This window comes from Jaculus jaculus, chromosome 2 (assembly GCF_020740685.1).
Source record: "Jaculus jaculus isolate mJacJac1 chromosome 2, mJacJac1.mat.Y.cur, whole genome shotgun sequence".
NCBI lineage: Eukaryota > Metazoa > Chordata > Mammalia > Rodentia > Dipodidae > Jaculus > Jaculus jaculus.
The window spans coordinates 40,677,793-40,702,788 of NC_059103.1; the positions used below are offsets into that span (position 1 = coordinate 40,677,793).

At 45.2% G+C, this 24,996-nt stretch overlaps 2 protein-coding genes and 4 non-coding genes across 7 annotated transcripts; all 6 read left to right on the forward strand.

The window, feature by feature from the left end:
* The first annotated feature begins 223 nt into the window (after positions 1 to 223).
* On the forward strand, positions 224 to 5,044 carry Rpl17 (ribosomal protein L17). Its single transcript, XM_004656794.2, has 7 exons — positions 224 to 283; positions 1,011 to 1,063; positions 1,141 to 1,181; positions 2,010 to 2,144; positions 2,366 to 2,464; positions 4,330 to 4,521; positions 4,964 to 5,044. The coding sequence occupies exons 2-7, from the start codon at positions 1,024 to 1,026 to the stop codon at positions 5,009 to 5,011; spliced, it is 555 nt and encodes a 184-aa protein (XP_004656851.1). The 5' UTR covers positions 224 to 283; positions 1,011 to 1,023; the 3' UTR covers positions 5,012 to 5,044.
* Positions 874 to 939, forward strand: LOC123459109. Its single transcript, XR_006636024.1, has one exon. It is a non-coding gene; the product is annotated as a small nucleolar RNA SNORD58 (small nucleolar RNA).
* On the forward strand, positions 1,244 to 1,308 carry LOC123459108. The gene has a single exon (XR_006636023.1). It is a non-coding gene; the product is annotated as a small nucleolar RNA SNORD58 (small nucleolar RNA).
* On the forward strand, positions 2,222 to 2,287 carry LOC123459110. The gene has a single exon (XR_006636025.1). It is a non-coding gene; the product is annotated as a small nucleolar RNA SNORD58 (small nucleolar RNA).
* On the forward strand, positions 4,573 to 4,638 carry LOC123459111. The gene has a single exon (XR_006636026.1). It is a non-coding gene; the product is annotated as a small nucleolar RNA SNORD58 (small nucleolar RNA).
* Positions 5,045 to 7,844: 2,800 nt separating the features above from the next.
* C2H18orf32 (chromosome 2 C18orf32 homolog) lies at positions 7,845 to 16,480 on the forward strand. Of its 2 annotated transcripts, none has more exons than XM_045143901.1 (3): positions 7,845 to 7,996; positions 13,928 to 14,118; positions 16,136 to 16,480. In XM_045143901.1, the coding sequence occupies exons 2-3, from the start codon at positions 13,954 to 13,956 to the stop codon at positions 16,199 to 16,201; spliced, it is 231 nt and encodes a 76-aa protein (XP_044999836.1). In that variant the 5' UTR covers positions 7,845 to 7,996; positions 13,928 to 13,953; the 3' UTR covers positions 16,202 to 16,480. The 2 variants fall into 2 exon arrangements, with proteins under 2 accessions (XP_044999836.1, XP_004656850.1); XM_004656793.2 differs by having other exon boundaries at positions 7,866 to 7,996; positions 13,931 to 14,118.
* Positions 16,481 to 24,996: the final 8,516 nt, after the last annotated feature.

Here is a 24,996-nt window from a genome sequence, read left to right on the forward strand (position 1 = left end):
CTTTTGTGAGTCTCTGAGGGCGCAAACCATGGCTAACGTGGATCCTGGGGAATCGAGCCTCGAACCGGGGTTCTTAGGCTTCACAGGGAAGCGCCTAACAGCCAAGCCATCTGTCCAGTCCAAAGCCCCAGGTTTGGGTTCTTAAAACATTTCACAGTATGTTCCTACCCAGCCACGCCCCGCCGCAGATCTCGTTGCCTCCTCGGGAAATCTCGCGAGAGGTCGAGTTCTCATGAATTCTCCCAGGAGCGCTTGCTCTTCCTCTTCCTGTTAGCGGCGTGAGGTGGGTGCTTTTCTGAGGTTGAGCTCCGAGCGTTCAATCCTCCGGCCATCGCTGCCATCCTGGCTCTGCGGGCGCCGCCATCGAGGCCCGTGCGAGCCGAGCTCCCAAGGCGACTGTCCCTTGATGGAAGCGGTGTTCCGTGTGCGGGGAGACGTGGTGCCGCGTCCAAGTTGGCGGCGCCCCGCGTTGGGCCGGCGGAGGAGCGCGATGTGTGGGAGTGGGTTTGCCAGGGCCCGGCCTGGCTGTTGGCGGGGTCAGGTGCACCCTGTGGTCGGTGCCGACAGCTAGCCTGCTAGGGTCAGAGCCCCGCGATGAGTGCAGTCTGAGTTCGCGGCCCAGTTGTGGCGGCATCTTAATGTACGTAGTGGGCCAACAGCTCTGCATGTGTGCCGATTGGGAAGTTGGGGAGGGAGGGAGCTGGAGGGGCTCTGCCGTGCCCAGTGTGTCGTCTTAGCCGCGAAAGACCAGGTTGGGTAGAAACCGAGGAGAGGGCAGGAAGATCGTCCTGTGTACATACTTTCCTGTATGTAATCCGGCGGTTACTGGTAAACCAAAGGGAAAGGAAAAACTGGCTTAGAATAATAAGATGGCTGCGATGATGGCATTTCTTAGGACACCTTTGGATTAATCATGAAAACAACTGTTCTCTGAGCAGCTGCTGGCACCATCAAATACTTAAGTCTGCATTAGTTAACCACCTGACAAATAATGTTATGCTCCCTTCCAGGTGACCTGTGAAAATGGTTCGCTACTCTCTCGACCCAGAAAACCCTACAAAATGTAAGTGGATAGGACGTGGACCTGTTAATGCAAGCACAGAATAACCAAAATTAACTATCTTGTAATTTCTTTTCTAGCATGCAAGTCAAGGGGTTCAAATCTTCGTGTTCACTTTAAGGTACGGCATTCGTAATTAAGATTTAGGAATCCTCCTTGTTCGCATTTCTTACCTTAAGGAAGCTGCATTGATGCCCTTCTTAGGACACCTTTGGATTTACCGTGAAAATTAATGAATTCTGAGCAGCTGGCTTTCATTTAGAAGTTGATTATCACAGCTTAAGTATATCGAGTTTAGATATTAGTACTAGAGCTGTCCCTTCCAGCCCCCCCTCGCCTCTCCAGTTGACTGCTTATACTAAGGCACTGAAACAGGTGTTTCCAGAATCTCAGCCCCTCAGTTGACTGCTTATACTAAGGCTGAGATTCTGGAATCACCTGTTGCAGTGCCTTAGTATACCTGGGCAAAAAAACTGCCTTCCCCAAACCATCTCAGGTTGTGTGAGACCTCCCTCAAAGGGCAGGTTCCCTCTTCTGTCTACTGATCCAAACCCAGCTTTCAGAAACTTCTTGGACTTAGTTGTACCTTTGTTCCACAGCTTGCCTATTGCCTTTGACGTTTTACCAATCTCTGCTAGCTTTAAAACAAGTTCTAGCCTGGCATGGTGGTGTATGCCTTTAATCCCAGGCCCAGTCAGGTAGGGGGACTGTCATGGGTTCAATGTCAGCCTGGACTAGAACACCCTACCTCAAAAAATAAATAGAAGTTCATAGACTAAAAACAGTTTGTCTCTGCTTTCTCTCTATTCTAAACCCAGAACCTGACAGATGAATAATTTTGGAAAGGCTTAAGTGATAAAACCTAATTTTGAGACTCTTAATTTGATACTTGCTTTAAAAAGCATAATAGAATGTCACTGTTAACCAAAGCCTTATTGCTCATACTTAGAACACCCGTGAAACTGCTCAAGCCATCAAGGGCATGCATATCCGAAAAGCCACTAAGTATTTGAAAGACGTCACTTTAAAGAAGCAGTGTGTGCCATTCCGGCGATACAATGGTGGAGTTGGTAGGTGTGCCCAGGTAAGAATTACTAGATTGCTACTCAGAAATTGTTAGAGGGTATCAGGTGGGACAGTTGTGGCACGAGAACTGTCTGGTTGCTATGATGCCAATCTTAGGACACCTTTGGAATCACCATGAAATAAACGCACATTCTGAGCAACCTTGATGTTGTATAAACCAGTATTTAGTGGTTCTATGTTATTTTAACAAACTGACCAATTGTCTTCATTTTCTTTTAGGCTAAACAGTGGGGCTGGACACAGGGTCGGTGGCCCAAAAAGAGTGCTGAATTTCTGCTGCACATGCTTAAAAATGCAGAGAGTAATGCTGAACTTAAGGTATCATGCCACTAAATTCTTTTATCTATTTGAGAGAGGAATGGGCGGGCCAAGGCCTCTAGCCACTACAATTAAACTCTAGATGGATGCACCCCCTTGCAAATCTGACTTACATGGATCAGTTGGCTTTGCAGGCTTAACCACTAAGCCATCTTTCTTTATTTGCAAGCAGAGAGAGACTGCGTGCACAGGGCCTGCAGCCACTACAAACTCCAGGTGCACGTGCCACGTTGTGCGTCTGGCTTTATGTGTCTGGAGAATTGAACCCAAATCCTTAGGTTTTACAGGCATGCATTGTAACCACTGAACCATCTCTCCAGTCCTCATACCACAAAGTTCTTAATCGATCCTAGTTTCATTCATTAAATCTGGCTTGAATTCCCCCCACCTTTTTCCCCCAAGGTAGGGTTTTGCTGTAGCCTAGCCTGATCTGGAACTCACTATGTAGTCTCAGGGTAGCCTCGAACTCTCAGAGTGATCCTCCTACCTTTGCCTCCCAAGTGCTGTAATTATAGGCGTGCGCCACCATGCTCAGCTTGAATTTTTGGGTTTTCGAGGTAGGGTCTCATTTTGGTTCAGGCTGACCTAGAATTAACTGTAGAGTCTCAGGGTGGCCTCGAAGTCAGAGCAATCTTCCTACTTCTGCCTCCCAAATGCTCAGATTAAAGGTGTGTGCCACCATGCTATACCTTAAAAAAAAAAAAAGATTTCCGTCTAGCTGGGCATGGTGGTGCACAGGACCAGCCTGGATCTGACTACATAGTGAATTCCAAGACAGCCTGGCCTACAGTGAGATTTTACCTCTGGGGAAAAAAATCATCTTTCTAGTAGTGTACTGCCCAGGCACCTGTGTCTGTCTTCCCTTATCCTCAGTCTTGTGTTTCCTAATCAAGGGTGTGGCACACAATGTTGCCCACAAGCCCTGGCCTTAATCCCCAGCACAACAAAAGAAACATTTTCAGTTACCAAGGGATTTTTTTTGAGGCAGGGTCCCACTCTAGCCCAGGCTGATAGGGAATTCACAGTAGTCTCAGGTGGCCTTGAACTCTCAGTGATCCTCATACCTCTGTCTCTTAAGTGCTGGGATTAAAGGCAAGTGCCACCATGACCAGTTTACCAAGGGATTCTTGACCTTATGTCACTGACCTTTTCATTAGTTTGTTAGCTAATATTGTTTGGTGGCCATATTTTGTAGTATAAAGATAAATATAACTGTTAAAACAGTGATAATAGTGGGTAAAGGTTTCTCCAAGAGGGGTATTACCTATTTACTACATTTACTCTTACCCATCTTCAACAATCTTTGAACTTAAATGTACCAGCAAGAAAAGGCAAGTGCTTGAACAAATACATCATGAATTTTCACCGTATCTTAAAGCATTTTATGTCAAAAATGGTTTCAGGGCTGGGGAGATGGTGTAGCGTTTAAGGTTTGCCAGCAAAGCCAAAGGACCTAGGACCTAGGTTTAATTCAGGCATGTAAGGTGGTGCAAGCATCTGGTGCTCACTTACAGTGGCTGAAGTCCCTGACATCCCCATTCTCCCCCCTCCTTGCCTCTTTTTTGGTCTTTTTGAAGTAGGGTCTCAGGGTGGCCTCGAGCTCAAGACAATCCTACCTCTGCCTACTAAGTGCTGGAGTTAAAGGCATGCACTACTGTGCCTGGCTCCCTCCTTGCCTCTTTCTGTTTCTTTAAATAAAATGGCCACCTTGAGACTACAGAGTGAATTCAGGTCAGTCAGCTTGGGTGAGACCCTACCTTGAAAAACAAAAAAAAGGCTTAAGACTGGTTTGGGTCAGAAACTGTTTTGCAAGATGGTGTTGATACAACACAAGATGTTAACATGCTTTTCCCCCCCCTTTCCAGGGTTTAGATGTGGATTCTCTGGTCATTGAACATATCCAGGTGAACAAAGCACCCAAGATGCGCCGCCGTACTTACAGAGCTCATGGTCGGATTAACCCTTACATGAGCTCTCCTTGCCACATTGAGATGATCCTCACGGAAAAGGAACAGATTGTTCCAAAACCAGAAGAGGAGGTTGCTCAGAAGAAAAAGGTAAGCTTCTTGGTTACTCAGTTTCTGTGTCTGTTGCTAGACAGGGTGTGGTTGCTATGATGACTTATCTTAGGACACCTTTGGAATAAACCATGAAAACACATTGTTCTGAGCAACCTTTTCATTTTGATTCGGCTTTTGTGACTGACCAAGTTTTGTTTCTTGACTAATGGTAGTTTATATACATCAACCCATGTAGCCCTGAGCAAAGATCTAATAAAATCACATCCGTTTTTATAACCTGAGAGATGGGTACATCAGGGCCTTCTGCCAGTGCATGTGCCACTCTGTACATCTTAACAGCTGAACCATCTCTCCAGGCTTAAAGGTTTCTACCTGGTGTTTTTTGGGCTTTCCACTTAAACACTAATTTAAGCTGTTTCAGGAATTAAATGCAGGTTTCTTTTAGAAACCTAATGTTCCTTCACTTTTCTTTCCTCAGATATCCCAGAAAAAGCTGAAGAAACAAAAACTTATGGCACGGGAGTAAATTCAGCATGAAAATAAATGGAACTAAAAGGACTGTTGGTTGTGTTTATTGAAGCATTTTTAAGTGTCAGATCAGATGAGCTTACATGTTAAAACTAGAAATTCGTCTACCCTGCATATTTATGAACTTGAGAGAGAGAGAGAATGGGCACTTCCGGGCCGCCAGCAACTGCAGATGAACTCAAGATGAATGCACCATGATGCTTACTGTATTCTAGGATTGTAGGTGTGAGTCACCATGCCCGGCTCCTTGTTTGTGTTTGGTTTTTCCAGGTAGGATCTCGAGGCTCTACTTCTGCTTCCCAAGTGCTGGGATTAAAGGCTTGTGACGGTATTCCCAGATTCACACATTGTCTATATGCATTTAAATATTTGCAAGGAGGGAGAGACCATAAGTGTACCAGGGCCTCTTGCCACTGGGTGAACTAGCTAATGGTTCATACACTGTGCGTCTAGCTTTATGTGGATGTTGGGGATTCATACCCAGTTCAGCAGGCTTTGCAAGCAGCATTTAACATTTACAAAACACTACCTCTGAGATATCTCCCTGGCCCTGGTGGGTGACTTTTTTCTGTGTTCTGCAGTCTAGCAGTGAAGCTACATTATCAGTGTGAGGCTTTTAAGTTTCCTGCAAATTATGCTGAAATGTGCAATTCTGTGTGTTTACTGGGACCTCTTGGTGAAAATGAATTCCAGATCCATGTGGGTACTGGGGAATTGAACCCAAGCCAGCAGGATTTGCAAGCGAGTACCTTTGACAGCTGAACCATATCTACTTTTTAAAAAATTTTTTAAAAATTTTTATTAGCATTTTCCATGATTATAAAAAAATCCCATGGTAATTTCCCACACACACACACTTTCTTCTTTGAAATTCCATTTATCTTTTTTTATTGCCTTCAGCCTCTGCAAACTAGAGACACGTATGCCACCTTGTGCTTCTGGCTATGTAGGTACTGGGAATCAAAGCTGATTTTGACTGCAGGCAAGCACCTTAACCACAGAGCCATCACTCCACCACTAGGTTTTTATTTGATAGGGAAAGAGAATGGGTGCACCAGGGCTTCCAGCCATTGCAAATGAACTACAGACACATGCCCCATCTTGCGCATCTGGCTTACAAGGGTCCTAGGGAATTGAACCAAGGTCCTTAAGTACCTTAACTGCTAAGCCATCTCTCCACCCCTAGTTGTAAGACAGAATGGGCAAGCCATTGGTTTTTCAAGGTAGGGTCCAGGCTGACGTAGAATTCACGGTGATCCTCCCATCTCTGCCTCCTGATTACTGGGATTAAAGGCGTGTGCTATCACGCAATCCAATTTGTCTTCTCAACAATTTATATTGACAAAAGCTTGCTTCTGAGCATTTTTTAAAGGTGTAATTTTTTGTTGGCTTTTGGCCTCCCAGAGTGCTGGAATTAAAAGATGTGTACCACTATACATGCCCCTATTTGGTATTTCTTACTATCGCTATAAACAAACCAGGGGTCAGCATTTTTCAGCAAAGCCTAAGGACCCAAGTTCAATCCCCCATTACCCACATAGAGCCAGATGCAGAAAGCGGCACACACCTTTGAGACTGGTACTCTGGGACAAGTAGATGGATTGCAGAATTCCAGGTCAGCCTGGTGAAGACCCTACCTCAAAAAATAAATTGTATTTTTGAAATACTTAACCACCCTCTATATTAAGTCCTATGTTGGTAACTGGCATGAAGGCTTCCTGCAAACCTTTATTTTTTTCCGAGGCAAGGGTCTCCAGTCCAAGCTGGTCTAGGCCCAGGGTGACCTGGAACTCTACGGCCCCAAGCTGGCCATGAATTTTAGTGAGCCTACTACTACTGCCTCCTTGAGTGCTGGAATTAAAGGCGTTTGTGACGACGCCTTGTTTTTTTTAAAGGAAAAATTTCTTTTGTATATGGGAGCTTCAGGGCTTGCCATGCAAAAGTACACTAGACCATTTCACTTTTTTTAATTTCATCTGGGTGGCTGGGAAATTGAGACTAGCGTCGCACGCAGGCTTTGTAAGCAATCACCTTTAAAGGTGGCCGAGCCATCCTCTAAACTTTCTTTTTATTTATTTATTTGAGAGCGACAGACACAGAGAGAAAGACAGAGGGGGAGAGAGAATGGGCGCGCCAGGGCTTCCAGCCTCTGCAAACGAACTCCAGACGCATGCGCCCCCCCCCCCCCCCCCGTGCATCTGGCCAACGTGGGACCTGGGGAACCGAGCCTCGAACTGGGGTCCTTAGGCTTCACAGGCAAGCGCTTAACCGCTAAGCCATCTCTCCAGCCCTAAACTTTCGTATACAAGTGTTTGGGCAGGCATAGTTTGGTTTCTATGGGGTATATGTGCAAATCACAGGGTGACATTTGTGTCACTGCCAAAAGAGCCTGTATATTTCAAGCAGCCGTGTATGATGAGATCCTAATCCATGTTCTCACCACCAGATCGGTCAGATTGCAGCATCCTCGTGGGTGTGAAATGCTAAACGCTTGAGGGGTTGCCGGAGATTGAACCCGGGGCTTCCTTGAAGTACCACGGGACTCCAGGAAACACCCCAACCCTAAATTTCCCCATCCTTAAAATACTTGGGAGTGTACAACTGTAATCTCAAAACGCTAAAAGAAAAGCACCGTCTTACTAGCCTGCCGCGTTCTGAAGCTATCCCAGGGACCCTAGCAGAGCCAGGTACCAAAGCGACGACCGCTGCATGCGCATGCGCAAGTGGCGCAGCGCCGAAGCCAGGCGTTTCCTAGTGACGTCACCACACGTCCCGGGCGTCCTCTGGCGAGCGTACGCCTCGGTCGTCCTCTGGAGGCGCTCATTGGCTGGAGGCAGCTCGGTCCGCCTTCCGGAAGTGTGACGTCATCGTAGAGCTGTGTGGTCCTCGGGAGCTGGCTTGAGTGGGCCTGACGACGCCGATCCCCGGCATTGCCCTTCGCCTTCCTCCCTGAAAGCTTGGTTTTCCTACTTAGCCTCGTACGGTGGGTGTCCCTTTCCCTCTGATGTCCGTCACTGGCCCTTTGCCTCCTGATGACTTTTCCCTCATTGTCTGAATCCACCCGACCCCTTGGCTCCTTAAGGGACGTGGTTTTCCAGCCCTAGAGCCTCGGCCCTTTCCTCCGGGTCCCTCCTTCGTCTGCAGCTAAGTCGAATGAAGGCAGATTCCTCTTAACCAGGTGGAAGTCATCGTACGTTGTTGGTTTGGACACTAGTTAAAATGATAGGCTCCCTTTGCCATCTTCTAGGCTTTTCCAAAACGGTTTACACGGTATGAAATAAAACATTTGAGGAGTCACTGGGATTATGAGACGAAATACAAGTAGCTTCCTTCAGAAGAGAGCCAAAGTTATAACAATCATAGTGTGGTGTCAGTAGTAGCACTCATTCTTGAATATTTACCGCAGACTGTGTACGTATTTAGTTTGCTTTCTACTGAGGTAAGAATGTTTCTGAAGGATGCGGGTCAAGGGGGTTAACTTGGTTTTGAATGCTTGGTTGAAGTTGAACATGACCGTTGTGGTTTTGGAGAAGAGGAAAAGGCAAGACCCATGAGCTGGGAAACCAGTACTGGGAATTCTGATTTTAACCAGCTCTAGTTACCTCTGAACTTTGGACAGGCTTTTGAAGTGGAGCTTGGTGGGGTTTTTTTGTTGTTGTTTTTTGGTACTGGGGATTCCATTTAGTCCAGCCCAGGTGTTCTACCACCGAGCTACATCCCCAGCCCTTACTTCTTTTCTTCCCTTTCTTCCCTCCCTCCCTTTTAAGAAACTTTGCCTTTGCTTGTAAAGCTTGGTGGCCCAGGTTCGATTCTCCATGCACAAAGTGGTGCATGCATTTGGAATTTGTTTACAGTAGCAAAATACCCTAGTGCTCCTATCACTCCCCCCTTAAAAATAAATGTGTGTGTGTGTGTGTGTGTGTGTGTATATATATATATATATATATATATATATATATATATATATATATATATATATATATATATTTTTTTTTTAAAGAAAGGAACCTTTAAAATTATTTGAGGAAGAGTGCCTGGGCCTCTTGCCACTGCAAATGAACTCCAGACACATGCACCACTTTGTGACAATGTCGTTTTATGTGGGTACTGGGGAATGGAACCCAATCTGATAGACTTGCAAGTAAGCGCCTTTAAACTACTGAACTGTCTGTCCAGCCCTCTTTTATTTATTTTTGGTGTTTTAGGAGCAAAGTCTCATTTTAATCCAGGCTGACCTGAACTGACTTTTTAATTCGGCTATTCTGGAACTCAAGTGCTCCTCCTCCATCACCCTCCTGAATACTAGGATTAAAGGTGTGTTCCACCAGGCCTTTAAGACTTTTTTTTTGAAGGGGGTGTTCGAGGTAAGGTATCACTCTAGCTTAGGCTGACCTGGAATTCACTCTCAGGGTGGCCTCAGTCTCTCCGCAATACTCCTACCTCTGCCTCCGGAGTGCTGGGATTAAAGGCATTTGCCACCATGCTCAGCTCTTATTTATATATGTATATGTGTGTGTGTGTGTATATATATATATATTTGATTTGTTCATTTATTTTGAGAGAGAAAGAGGCAGATATGGAGAGGGAATGGGCACACCAGGGCCTCTAGCCACTGCAAATGAACTCCAGACACATGTGCCACCTTGTGTATTTGGCTTGCCTGTGCACTGGGGTATTGAACCTGGTCCTTAGGCATTTGCAAACAAATGCCTTAACTACCAAGCTATCTCCAGCCCATGTTTTTCTTAGTTTTTAAAAAATTATTTATTATTTATTTATTTGTAATCAGAGAATGGGTACAATGGCAAGGCCTCCAGACACTACAAACAAACTCCAGATGCATGCACCACTTTGTGCATCTGGCTTTATGTGGGTACTGGGGAATCAAACCCAGGTCATTAGGGTTTGCAGGTGAGTACCTTAACCTCTGAGCCATCTCTCCAGCCCACTTTTTGTGTTTCTTTTGAGACAGAATCTTGCCAAGTTGCCTGGGCAGTCTCTTGAACTTTTGGTCCTCTTGTTTTGTTTGCATGTTTTTTCGAGGTAGGATCTCGCTCTAGTCCAGGCTGACCTGGAATTCACTATGTAGTCTCAAGGTGGCCTCAAACTCACAGTGATCCTCCTATGTCTGTCTCCTGAGTGGTGGGATTAAAGACGTGTGCCACCATACCCAGCATGTGATGCTTTTTTGCTTTATTTTTTGAAGTAGTGTCTTTCTAACCCAGGCTGACCTGGAATTCACATGTAGTCTCAGGCTGGCCTTGAACTGAAGGTGATCCTCCTACTTCAACCTACAGAGTGGTACTTTTAAGAGGGTGTAAGACCTAAAGCAGGTCACCTTTGAGTCTCTCCAGGTCACATTCTAGACATCTGTCACCAAAAATAATGATTCTTGAAAATTTTTGAATTACTCTAATTGACTTATTATTTTTTGTTTGTTTGTTTGTTTGGGGAGGAGGGAGGGTTTATTTTGTTTTTTTAAGGTAGGGTCTCACTCCAGGCTGAGCTGGAATTCACTATGTAGTCTCAGGATGGCCTCAAACTCAGTGATCCTCCCCCCTTTGTCTCCTGAGTGCTGGGATTAAAGGTTTGTGCGCCACACTGGCCTAATTGACTTTCTTTAATCAGACAGTGTGTTCGGGGAACATACTGCTTGGATAGCTTCTTACCTTTTAATTTGACTAGAATAGATTGAGTGTTTTGTAAAACAGCTGGTCATTCGTTGATGTAAATGTACATTTTTGTTGTTTATAGCTTTTGTAATTCACTTCAGATTCATACTCAGAAAGTATTATCAACAGCATTGTTCACTTGTGGATAATTTAAAGTTGCCTACTGAAGCTGACCTGGACTCATCTGTAGCCCCAGGCTGGCCTCGAACTTAACTGTGACCCTCCTATCTCACCCTCCCAACTGCTGGCACGAAAGGCATGCACTACTACATCCAGCTCAGAAGCACTAACTATTTAGAAATTGACAGTTTACTCATAGTAATACTAAATAAAATTTTATTATTTGGCACACCTTCAATTAATGCTGTTAAAATGAGTAACGGATGCCAGGCCTAGTGTCACATGTGTAATTTGTCACATGGAGACTCAGCCAACAGGCTGAGTTGCAGGCCAACTTGGACCCTGTTGTCAAGGAAGGGAGAGAAGCAAAAAGAAAGGAAAGGGAGAAAGAAACACAAAGGAAGGAAGGAAAAAGAAAAAGAGAAAGAAAGCAAACCAAAAGATCAAGGGTGAGTTATTGCCTGAGGAAAACTGGTTTGTAGCCTTGAGGTCTTCCAAAGTGATAACCTGATATCTTCATGCATTGGCTAATTGATATGGTCAGTTCTTGGAGATTGAGACTTGGGAATTAATTCACACTGAGTGCATCCCACACTTACATGGAAGTAAGTCATGTTTTTCTTCATTTGTAGAACACCCAGCTTGTCCTTTTTCTTTCTTTTTTTTTTTGTGCAAGAGAAAGAGGCAGAGAGAGAGAGAGAAATGGGCATGCCAGCGCCTCTAGCCATGGCAAACAAACTCTAGGTGTGTGGTGGAATGCTAGGTTCTCAGCTGATAGAGATTTGGGATTTTTTGTTTTGTTTTGTTTTGTTTTTGGTTGTTTTACGAGGTAGGGTCTCACTCTAGCCCAGGCTGACCTGGAATTCACTATGTAATCTCAGGGTGGCCTCATACTTACTGTGATTCACCTGCCTCTGCCTCCCAAGTGCTGGAATTAAAGGGATGTGCCACCACGCCCAGCCAGATTTGGGAATTAATGCTTCCTGGAGGGGGGGGGGGTATTGCTGTGGGCGGGCTTATGGGTATTATAACCAGTTTCCCCATGTCAGTATTTGGCACACTCTCCTGTTGCTATTGTCCACCTTATATTGGCCAGGGGCTGATGCCCACCCTCTGTTCATGCTGTTGTTTTTCCCACAAGCAGCTCTTGGTCAGGTGATTTCTACCAGCAATACAAACCTGACTGCAACAGTAAAGTGGTACCAAGGAGCAGGATTGCTGCTAGACACCAGATTGTGTGTGGCTTTGGCCTTTTAGAGCTGATTTTCAAGAGGAATGTGGAAGGATTTGAATTGAAACCTTGGCCTAAGAGATGCCTTGCAGTGCTGTAAGTACAGCTTGACGGACTATTCTGGTCAGAGTTGAAAGAGCTGAATGCGGTGAGAACTATGGACTGTGAGGTTTAGCTTAGGAGGGTGAGAAAGAGCTTTGCTTGGGCTGGGTTAGAAGTTTGTGTGAGAAGCTTGCAATTATGTCTGTGTTCTGAGAAGTGTGGGCAGAGGGATTATGGCACAGGAAAAAAAAAAAATCTTTGGGTGAACTGCTGCCCATTCAGCTGCAATTGAGGGATTATACCTTTGAGATTAGGCCAGCTGACTTGCACTGGGGCAACAGGAAGAATGTCGATTCTTTTGAAGGAGCCTGAGTGCTCAAGGAGTGTCCTGTTCTTTCAAAGTCTGCTTTATTCCCCCCTGGATTAACAAATTGGCACCCTACCTGATATTGTGGAGCATAATAAATGCAGGAAAAAGAGGGTCATTGAGTTTGCAACATGGTCTTCTGTTTTGGAAATGGCCATGAGCAATGTGAAACAGGTTTGCTGTATGCCTGCATGGAGACCCCATGGGGCTATGAGGATGAACCGTGGAGATGCCAGGGCCACGAGATTCCAGGACTATGAGTAGCCTAGCTGGAGGGACAGAATTGGAATGCCAGAGACTTGTTGCTGTTAGAATTATCAGACTTGGAGATTTGTCACTGGCTAGAGTTGGACTTGGAGTTACAGTCTGATGTTTTCCCTGGTTGTTTTAAATCTTGTATTGGTTGAATATTTCTTTGCTATGCCCAATGCCATCTTCTCCAGTGTGAATGTTTATTCTGTGCCATTATGGGTTTTTTGAGGTTAATTTTTGGTATTATGGTTCAGTTAAAAGATCTTGGACTATGGGGATGTATGAACATCATTGAAGTTGATTAAAAAAAAACTATGAGGACATTTAAAGTTGGACTGAATGTATCATATTTTACACCATAAATGGTTATCAGTTTATGGGGGCCAGGGTCGGAATGTGGTGGTTTGATTCAGGTGTCCCCCATAAACTTAGGGATTCTGAATGCTAGATTCCCATCTGATGGAGATTTGGGAATTAATGCCTCCTGGAGGGAGTGTATTGTTGGGGGCGGGCTTATGAGTGTTATAGCCAGTTTTCTCATGCCAGTGTTTGGCACATTCTCCTGTTGCTATTGTCCACCTTATGTTGGCCAGGGGGTGATGTCCACCTTCTCATGCTGTCATTTTCCCCTGCCATCGTGGAGCTTCCCTTCGAGCCTATGAGCCAAAATAAACCTCTTTTTCCCACAAGTTGCTCTTGGTCAGGTGATTTCTACCAGCAATGTGAACTTGACTGCAATAAGGTACATGCACCACCTTGTGTATCTGGCTTATGTGGGTTGTAGGGAATCAAACTTGGGTCCTTAGGTTTTACAGGCAAGTGCCTTAATTACTAAGCCATCCCTCCAGCCCCCTTTGTCTGGGTTTTTTGAGAATCAAATGAGTTGGTGTCCATATGCTAGCATGTATTAAAAGTCAGTGTCTTTTCTCATCAAATTTGTGACAGGAGGGCATTAGGATACTGGCATCTCGCTGTTGCTGTCTGCACACCTGTCCTTTACCTTAAAATCAAAAAAAAAAAAAAAAAAAAAACAGGGACACAAGCATGTGGTATGTGGACTCCACATAATTTTTGCTCTAGCCCCATATATAGTTAATTCTCATTAGTCACAGGTCTACGCATTTTTTTAAACCACTGGCTTTTAGCAAGTAATGTGTCTTTCGAGAACTTTCGTATCCAGGTAGAGCCCTTTAGTTACAGTGATGAGAACTTTTTTTCTTATCATCTCAGCAGTGTGGGAGCTCGAGCCTGGGACAATGGTGTGCATTCCTTGTATCGTCATTCCAGTTCTGCTCTGGATCTTCAAGAAGTTTCTGGAACCATATATATACCCTCTGGTTTCCCCCTTCATCAGTCGTATATGGCCTAGAAAGGCGGTACAAGCCTCCAGTGATAAAAATAAAAGCAAAGTAGACTGCAAGGTAAGACCAACAGTGTGGGAAGGGCAGGTGAAGGGCCAGTACTTAGGTTACACTTCTGGAAGGGCAGAATTTTGGAACCTGGAGCTTCAGTAATATGTGTCAGCTTAAGTAAGTAACATTAAAATTCAAGATTTTAAACCAGCCCTCTGATTTTACCTTATGGCCAAAACAAACTGAACATGCTAGGGCTTGAACCCCCCCCCCCCCAAGACCTGCAACCTCCAAGTTACATCCATCCCTAGCTGCAAACTGAAGGATTTTTTTGTTTCTGTTTTTTGAAAATATATAATTTACATAACTTTTTGTTTTCAGCATTGGTGTTTGTATTCATTTAGATTGCTCAGCTGGGCTTAGTGACTCAGCCTGCATATTTCTGAAACAACATTGCTTTGTTCTCACTGTTGTGTGTTTTTAAAGAGAATCTGTCAGAACTAAGCAGATGGCTCAGCAGTTCAAGGAGCTTGCTTGCGAATCCTATCAGCCCAGGTTCAATTCTCCAGCCACCCAGGAAAAGCTGGACCCAGAAAGTGAAAGTATCTGGCATTCTGTTTGCAATGGCAGGAGGCCCTGGTGTTTCTATATGTACATACACAAATAAATAAATAAAAATTAAACTAAAAGCCTGGGTATGGTGGTTCACACCTTTAATCCCAGAATTCAGGAGGCAGAGGTAGGAGAATCACCATGAGTTTGAAGTAAGCTTGGGACTACAGAGAGATCCAGGTCAGCCTGGTCTAAAGTGAGATCTTAACTAAAAAAAAAAAATCCAGTAGATGAATGGTCAGATAGAAGATAGGATGTCATCAGTGTGTCATTTTGTTCTAATAGCTTTTTTTTGTTGTTGTTTGCAAATATTTTACTAATTTATTTTCAAGGAGGGAGGAAAGAAGAAAGCAAGAATGGGAATGGGGTGTCTGTGGGCGGTCGGAAAGCAGGGTAGCTGCTTCAAAGCCACATTGAATGTGTTGAGGTGGGAGCCAGATTTTGGGGGGGGGGTTGACCATGAGGAGGACTGGAGTCATGGAGACAGTCGCCTTTCCTGAGGTAACACCGCAGGAAGACAGGAGCCCAGGCTGTGAATACCGCCCCCCCCAATCCCTGTTCCAGTGCTGGTGCTCCGCCTCCCTTAAGGCTCAGATGGCTTCAGTAGTGGCTTTGCCCTGGGGAATGCTACCTTGGCAGCCTACTGAGGCGCCCGGTGAGCCTCACCTTACACAAGGGTGTGCATGTGACTACTCACTCTGGAGCCACAGACCTGCCTGGGTGCCGCCAGTATCTACGTGTCAAAGCTGCAGCGCCCCATAGGTGTGCAGGCCGAGGCACTGCTCGGGTGTAGTGCCAGCATCTCCTGCACTTTCAAACTGAAGACATTCTGACTTTCCCCTTCTGCTGCTGGAGGCTCACCTATAGTATCCCAGGTCTCCAAACATTTCTGGGGCCAGGAACTCTGGGCCCCATAGAGGCCCTTGGAATTCTGAGTGAAGCTTCAAGAAATTAGATTCTTAGAAAAACTTCAAGCCAAGGTTAGTGGCAGGGGGATCCTAAGTTTGAGACCACCCCAGGCTACACAGTGAGACTTTGTCTCAAAACACATACACAGACAACAAAAACTACAACCTCAGGAATTCTAGGTCTCATTGAACTCTGACATCTACAGAAACAGGGATCTGATGCCACTTCTGAAGATGAGTGTGGAGTGGGGGCTTGAAGAAGGCAGAGTGGGGAGGCATTGAAGAGTTGACCAAAGGATTGAGCCATCCTAAACATGTTTCTCCGGGCTTCTCCTACCAAAGACGCTATCATCCCGGGCTGGGGGGGTGGGGAATAGGAATGGTCACTCCAGAGCCTCCAACTGCTGCAAATGAACTCCAGGTGCATGTGCCACTCTGCATCTGGCTGTGCGTGGGTACTGGGGAATTGAACTCAAGTCTTTAGGCTTTGCAGGCAAGTGCCGTAACACCTTAGCCCTCCCTCCAACCCTGTTTTAATAATTCTTAAAATTTTTTTTTCATTTTAGGGTGCAGAAGCAAATGGAATGCCCACAAAAGGACCAACAGAAATCTCTGACAAAAAGAAAGACTAGTGATTTTTCCCACCTGATCTCAGTTGTTTTACAAATGGACTTGATAATATGGAAGCATCTTTGAAATTGTCTCTGACTTTTTTCTCTGGTGACCAGAATTCTGGATAAACAGTTTAGCTATTTACCTAATGCTAGTCAAGAAATACGTGGTATTTATATTTAAAATTTACTTGATTATATTTAATGACAAGTTCCTATTTCATTAAACTATCTTTAATTTCTGTTACTGACGTTAATAAGAAAAAAGAAGGTTTTGCCAGTAAACACTCCAAACTTAAACTCTTTGGGCTTCTAGCATTCTTTCACATGAATTTGACTGCTATCTGCTCTGACTATTGGCTCTACTCTTTTAAGTGGAGTAAATTTTACTGTGAAAGTAGTACAGTAGGAGCTGGGCGTGGTGGTGGACACCTTTAATTCTAGCACTCAGGAGTAGGAGGATCGCTGAGAGGCCACCCTGAAACTTCATAGTGAATTCCAGGTCAGCCTGGCCTACAGCAAGACCCTACCTTGAAAAACTTATTAAAAAAGAAAAAAAGTACAGTAAGTAAATGATGTGAAATAGAAGAGATTTTACTGTTATACAGAACAGCAGTTTATATGTAAGAGTAGTGGCTGCTGTTTATGGCCCTGAGGAAGATGGAGAAGATGAATCCAAGGGCAGGGTCTGTGAAGAAAGTAACATCTAAAAGGTGGCTACAGTGTACGCGTTCCTTCTGCTCCTGCAGATGCGCTGACGCGCTCTCACATGTGCCGCTTCTGTGAGTCTTCAGAACTTGAAAGGGAAAGCTTTTACCAACTTTGCAAAGCAGAGCTTCAGAAGCGTGATGGCACCCGGGCCCTGCTGGAGCACCAGAACAGCTCTCCAGAGTGAGTGCTTGAACAAGAGTGGCCTGGCTGGCTTGGGATTGCTTAATACAGCTGGTGTGAGGCTGGGGGCCAGTCTTTTATCTTTGACGTCTTTACTTGGAAAATGATAAGATAAACCCAGTCCTGTGGCTCAGGCCTGTGTCTCATTTACTTGGTAGGCTGAAGTTCAATCCCTGCTTTGGCTACAGAGTTTGAAGCCAGCCTGGTTAACTTTGCCAGACCCTTGATCTCAAAGTGCAGGGGGGGGCGGGGGGGCTGGTTTGCACATATACACACACAAATGCAAACACATGAACAAATTTTTTTAATGAAAAAGGGGCCTGGAGAGATGGCTTAGCAGTTAAGGTGCTTGCCTCTGAAGCCTAAGGACCCATGTTCAACTCTCCAGATCCCACGTGAGCCAGACACACAAGGTGATACAAGTACAAGGTCACACATGCACACTAGGCACGTGCATCTGCAGTCCAGTTGCAGTGGCTGGAGGCCCTGGTGTACTACTTCTCTCCCCCTTGCTCTCATTTAAAAAGAAAAAAGAAAAATGGTTGGGGATATGACTTGAGTCATAGAGTGCTTGCCAAGCATGTGCTAGACTCTGGATCTGAGCCACAGGACTCACACATGGGCTCACATACCATACAGCCCAGGCTTACCTTAAAGTCCCTACGTAGCTGAGGCTGGCCATGAGCTGATCCTCTTGTCTCTACCCCAAGGGCTGGGAGAAGTATATCTCACCACTCCCATACGTCACAAGAAAAATAACTTGTAATATTTCTAGTCCCTAATGGCTTTAACTCAATTTAGCAGTTGCTTTTAGTATTATCTCTGCTTCTACATACATACTGTTAGTTTTTGAGCTGTCACCTTCATACTGCATATAATGTCTGAGATGTAAATGTCTTGGTACTCTACTACACATCCTCCCAGTATCATTTTGTGGGTTTTGGTGCTGATAATCAGACCCAGGATGTTACCCATACGCTCCTACCATGCCCTGGGCTCCAGCATGTTTCTACACAGTGTCAAGCATGCTGCATGTCTTCCCTTTGCCCCCAATAGGCTTCCCAGCCCCTCTGGTTTCTGCCAGGTTTGGCCACCCCGCATGCGCGGGAAGGGAACTTACCTCTTTGGGCCCAGAGCTAGAGGCATCCTTCACTACTGGGTCTGGATTTCTGCTTCCTCTCCAGGGTGCCATCTCTCTGCCAGGACACTGACGGAATGTGTGTCATGTGGCTTGCTGCACAGATGCTGATGGTTCCTAAGTAATTCCCTGCAGTTCTCATCTCAACCTCCCAGTGCTCCTGAGCAGCTGTTGTGGTTGTCCCCACTTGTGTCAGGCCCCATTTCCTGCGCGCCACACCTTCGTCTCTGTTCACTGCTTTGTTTTCTGTAGCACACCAGCCCTCTAATTCAGTGCCGGAGTGCTAATTCAGTCCTCTAATTCAGGAGGTTGAAGATGGGTACTTCGGAAGGGTCTCCCAGAAGATTCTAAATCATCCTGAGTCTGATTTCCTTTGAATTACTGGTCTTGGGCCTTTCCCATTTTTTTTTTTTCTTTTAAAAAAATTTAAGGGGCTGGAGAGATGGCTTAGTGGCTAAGTGCTTACCTATGAAGCCTAAGGATCCTGGTTCAAGGTTCCATTCTCCAGGACCCACGTAAGCCAGATGCACAAGGGGGCACATGCATCTGGAGTTCCATTTGCAGTGGCTGGAGGCCCTGGTGCGCCCATTCTCTCTCTCTGCCCCCTCTCCCTCCCCCCCCCCCGCCTCTCTCTTTCTCTGTCACTCAAATAAGTTTTTTGTTTTTTTGGTTTTTTTTTGAGGTGGGGTCTCATTCTAGCCCAGGCTGACCTGGAGTTCACTATGGAGTCTCAGGGTGGCCTCAAACTCACGGCAGTCCTCCTACCTCTGCCTCCTGAGTGCTGGGATTAAAGGCGTGTGCCACCATGCCCGTCTAATAAATAAGTTTTTAAATATATTTTTATTTATGAGCAGCCTCCAGCTGCTGCAAACGAACTACAGATACATGTGCTACCTTGTGCATCTGGTTTACTTGGGCCCTGGGAACTTGAACCTGGTTCCTTTGGCTTTGCAGGCAAGCACCTTAACCACCAAGCCATCTCTCCAGCTCTTAAATTTTTTTTTTAATTTAGTTATTTTTCAGAGAATGGGCACATCAGGGCCTCTAGCCACTGGAAATGAACTCCATAAACATGTGCCACCTTGTGCATCTGGCTTATATGGGTACGGGCGAATTGAACCTGAGTCCTTAAGGCTTTGCAGGCAAGCCCCTTAACTGCTAAGCCATCTCTCCAGTCCTGTCTTTTCCATTTTTAATAGTCTCACCCTCTACAGCTCTGATCCCAGTTCATACTTAGTTTTTTGTGACAGGGTCTCAATATGTGGCCCAGATTGTGATCTGCCTCAGCCTCTCAAATTCTGGGAATGCAAGCTTGTGCCGCAGCACCTGGTTGTAAGAAATTTAAAAGGTATAGCTGAGTGTGATTGTGCATGCCATTTATCCCAGCACTTGGGAGGAGGTTAAGGTGCTTACCTGCAAAGCCTAAGGACCCAGGTTCAATTTCCCAATACCCACATAAGCGAGATGCACAAGATGGCACATGAGTTTGGAGTTTGTTTGCAGTGGCTGAAGGCCCTGGTGCATCCATTCTCTCTCTCTGCCTCTTTCTCAAATAAAATAAAAATATTTTTTTAAAAGTTGTAAGTTATTACCAGTATTTTTAAATATTTGTTTGTTAGGGCTGGAGAGATGGCTTAGTGGTTAAGCGCTTGCCTGTGAAGCCTAAGGACCCCGGTTCTAGGCTTGATTCCCCAGGACCCATGTTAGCCAGATGCACAAGGGGGCATATACATCTGGAGTTCGTTTGCAGTGGCTGGAAGCCCTGGCACGCCCATTCTCTCTCTCTCTCTTGATTCCCCAAGACCCATGTTAGCCCGATGCACAAGGGGGCATATACATCTGGAGTTCATTGCAGTGGCTGGAAGCCCTGGCACGCCCATTGTCTCTCTCTCTCTCTCTCTGCCTCTTTCTGTCTATCGCTCTCAAATAAAAAATGAAAAATTGCTAAAAGAAAATACTTGTTTGTTGGGGGCAGAGGGCACAGGCATGCCAGGGACATTTGCCACTGCAAACTGAAGATCATGCTAATTGGCGAGAGGCTAATCTTTGCACAAGCTAAGCCTGAGGACATGGAAGGCTGTGCACTTTGGGTGGAGTATCTTGAAGGCAGGAGCTCGTAGCTTCGCCAAAGACTTCCTGATGAAATGACCATGAACCGAACTGTCATCACTGTGATCTGAACTGAGAAGCACAAGGAAAAAGCTTGTGGTCTGTGAGGATACACATGAATCAGGCAAGTCGTGATTTGTTATGTGTCGGTAATTACAAGCATTCTTTCATTTATTTTTGGTTTTTCAAGGTAGGGTCTACACTCTAGCAGGCTGACCTGAAATTCACTATGTAGTCTTGGTACAAGCATTCTTTAAATTCAGCTCTAGGTCCCTGTAGTTTTATATTGATTAATTTTTTTTGGAGGTAGACTCTCACTGTAGTCTAGGCTGACCTGGAATTCACTGTGTAGTCTCAGGGTGGCCTAGAACTCATGGCAGTCCTACTTCTGCCTCCCAAGTGCTAGGAGTAAAGTCATATGCCACCATGACTGATTAATCTTAAATGAAAGCTGTGAATACAGTCAGTACAGGGGTTTTCTCTCCAGGGAACCCCCAGACCCTCCTTTAAAATCATATTGTGTGACTGGAGAGATGGCTTAGTGGTTAAGGTGCTTGCCTGTGAAGCCTAAGGACCAAGATTCAACTTCCCAGAACCCATGTAATCCAGATGCATATGGTGGCACAGGCATCTGGAGTTCATTTGCAGTAGCTGGAGACCCTGGTACACCTATTCTCTCTCTCATTCAACCCCCCATAAATAAAATTGAAAGACTACTTTTTAAAATCCTATTTTGAGTATTGTGTGTTCATTTTGCATTAGTCTAAACACCACTGGATGATGTATTCAGCAAACAAACTTCAGATGCCCTTAATCAGACCTGGGCCAGCAGGCTTGGCAAGCAAGTGGCATTAACCACTGAACCATATCTTCAGCCCCTCATTTAAGACATCCTGCTGGGCATGGTGGCTCATACCTTTGGTAATCCCAGCATTCGGGAAACAGAGGTAGGGGAATCGCTGTGAACTAGAGGCCACCCTGAGACTACATAGTGAATTCCATGTCAGCCTGAGCTAAAGTGAGACATTTCCTTTAAAAAAAAAAAAAAAAAGACATCTCAAGCCAGGTTTGGTGGAGCATGCCTTAGATCCCAGCACTCAGGAGGCACAGGTAGGAGGATTGCCATGAGTTTGAGCCCACCCTGAGACTACATAGTGAATTCCAGGTCAGCCTGGGCTAGAGTGGGACCCTACCTCGAAAAACAAAACAAAAGACATCTTGCCAGGCATGGTGGCTCATGCCTTTAATCCCAGCCCTTGGGGAAGCAGAGGTAGGAGGATCGCCATGAGTTTAAGGCCAGCCTGGGACTACATAGTGAATTCTAGGCCAGCCTGGGCTAAAGCAAGATTCTACCTCAAAAAAAAAAACAACAACAAAAGTTTGACATCCAAATAGTGCTAAGGGCATGAGGATAAAAGATGATAGCCTAAGTCTGAAAATTATGGAATTTTAACATTTTGTACATATTTTCCTTATTTTATGGCTTATTGGTGAAAGCTTTTATTTTTTTAGTTTTATTTTATTTTATTTTTGTTTTGGTTTTTCTAGGTAGGGTCTCACTCTAGTCTAGGCTGACCTGGAATTCACTATGTAGTCTCAGGGGGGCCTCGAACTCACAGAGATCCTCCTACCTCTGCCGCCCAAGTGCTGGAGGGATATGTCACCATGCAAGCCTTGGTGAAAGATTTTATAACTACTTTTTGGACTGAATTCTGTCTCAAATGTGCATCCATCAGTCTGTCCCTCAGAGTAGCTTCCTTATAAGAACTCTGTTACATTGTTCAGTCTAGTGCATGGTGTTTCACACATATGAACTTACCTGATCTTCATACCTTTGAGATACTCCAAGACCAGGATCCTAGAGTTTCCGTATCTTAAGAATAGGTCTGAGATTTTAAAGTCATACTCCACTTGCATTGTCTAAGGAGCCATTGCAGCTTCTGATAGCATAATTCAGCAATACCTTAAATGAGTTTGAGCTAATCAGTATTTATGAACTTGCCTCAAAGTTCTAATCTTGTTCACCTTGTAGCACAACATTTTCATTTGCTTACATTCCAATAACTAGTGTATTTTTGTTTGTTTGTTTGCTTATTTTTTTCTGAGGCAAGGTTTCACTGTAGTCCAGGCTGACCTAGAGCTCACTCTGTGGCCCCAAGCTGGCCTGGAATTCACAGTGATCCTCTTACCTCTGCCTCCAGAGTGCTGAGTCTCAAGCATGTACAACCACACCTGGCTTCCAGAAATGTTTTTACCTGCATTTGCCGTCTCTGTAAATTGGGTTCATTTTCTCAATAAAGAAATGGCTCGGGCTGGAGAGATGGCTTAGTCATTAAGGCGCTTGCCTATGAAGCCTAAGAACCTGGGTTTGATACCCCAGAACCCACATTAAGAACGTATAAGGTGTCACATGTGTCTTACATGTTTGCAATGGCTGGAGGCCCTGGTGTGCCCATTCTCCAACAACCTTCCCCTCTTCCCTTCTCTCTCTCAAATAAATAAGAAACAGGGCTCACCTAAAAGATTCTTGGGCTTTGACACGTTTTCATTACTGAGCTGCCTTCCTAGGAAACACGAGTCAGCACTTCCACAAATGAGTTGGTTGTTTTTTTTTTTTTTAATTTTTGTTTTCTTTATTTGAAAGTGACAGACAAAGAGACAGAGGCAGAGAGAGAGAGAGAGAGAGAATGGGGCATCAGCCACTACAAACGAACTCCAGATGCGTGCACCACCTGTGCATCTGGCTCAAGGAGTACTAGAGAATCAAGCCTCCAACCAGGGTCCTTAGGCTTCACAAGCAAGCACTTAACCGCTAAGCCATCTCTCCTAATGACTTTTTACCACATGTGGACCTGTTAGGTAAACTGGCAGGACTGGAAAAAACTTTTTGTTGTTGTTTTTCAAGACAGGGTCTCACTCTAGCCCAGGCTGACCTGGAATACATTCTGTAGTCCAAGGCTGGCCTCAAACTCATGGCGATCCTCCTACCTCTGCCTCCTGAGTGCTGGAATTAAAGGTATGCACCACCACGTCCAGCCTGAAAGAACTTTTAACAATGATCATGAGTCTTCTAAAGCTCAAAAGCTTTGCTTTGTCCTAGCTCTGCTCACAACACAGGAAGGGAGGGGAGATTCCTCATGCTTTCCTCCAGAGGAAGCTGATGCCTTGATCCATCCTCAAGCCTCTGTTTATCTGTTGCTATGGTGACACCATCTTAAAGAAGAAGCAAAGGCCATAGGCAGACTTGTTCTTTTTTTCTTTTTTTATTTTTTGCTTTTTTTAAGGTTGGGTCTCCATCTAGCCCAGGCTGACCTGGTATTCACTCTGTAGTCTCAGGGTGGCCTCGAACTCACAGTGATCCTCCTACCTCTGCCTCACAAGTGCTGGGATTAAAGGTGCACACCACCACGCCCGGCAGACCTGTTCTTATGAGCTGACAGCATGGAACAAGAGGGGAAACATTTGGGCAAAGAGTTTGGATGTGTATAAAAAAGAGGTGTGAAAATTTTCTGGTTTTTTAGATATATATTTTATTTATTTGAGAGAGAGAAAGAGGTGTATATGTGTGTGTGTGTGTGTGTGTGTGTGTGTGTAGAGAGAGAGAGAGACAGAGAGAATGGGCACACCAGGGCCTCCAGCCACTGCAAATGAACTCTAGATGTGTGCGCCACCTTGTGCATCTAGCTTACATGGGTCCTGGGGAATCGAACCAGTGTCCTTTGGCTTTGCAAGCAAATGCCTTAACCGCTAAGCCATCTTCTTCAGCCCAATTTTCTGTTTTCAGTGAAGAGGGAGGTTGGATTGAGAAGATAATTCACAGGTGAACTGAAGGTCCAGTGTGTAAATGTATAACATACACTAAACACTTTGAACACTGAGAGTACTTCTTACAGTCCTCTCATGTTCGTTAAGGGCAAAAGAGGTTGGAAGAAGCAGGGTACGGTGGTGCATACCTGAAATCCCAGCCCTTGGGAAGTAGGAGGGGAAGGATAATCAGTTCAAGGTCATCCTTGGGTATAGAGAATTTGAGGCCAGCCTGGGCTGCCTGACCCTGTCTCAAAAAGGGGTGAGGGGCTGGGGAGATGGCTTAGTTAAAGGCACCTGCTTGCAAAGCCTACCAGCCTGAGTTCAATTCTCCAATGCCCATATGAAGCCAGATGCACAAATGGTGCATGCATTTGGAGTTTGTTTACAGTGGCAAGAGGCCCTATTGTACTCATAGTCTCTCTCCCTCCCTCAAATATACTTTTGTTTTTTGCTTTATGTTTTTTTTTTTTTTAATTTTTTGAGGTAGGGTCTCACTCTAGCCCAGGCTGACCTGGAATTCACTATGGAGTCTCAGGGTGGCCTAGAACTCACGACAATCCTCCTACCTCTGTCTCCCGAGTGCTGGGATTAAAGGCATGCGCCACCACGCCCGGCTAAATATACTTTTAAAGAATATTTTATTTATTTGCAAGCAGAGAGAGAATGGGTGCACCTGGGCCTCCAGCTGCTGCAAAGGAACTCTAGACACATGTGCCACTGTGCATCTGGCTTTACACGGGTACTGGGGAACCAAACCTGGGTCATTCGGCTTTGAAGGCAAGCGCCTTAACCGCTGAGCAATCAAATATACTTTTATAAAAGGAAAAGGGATGGCCTCAGGACTGGCAAGGTGAGCATGGAGTCCTGTGGG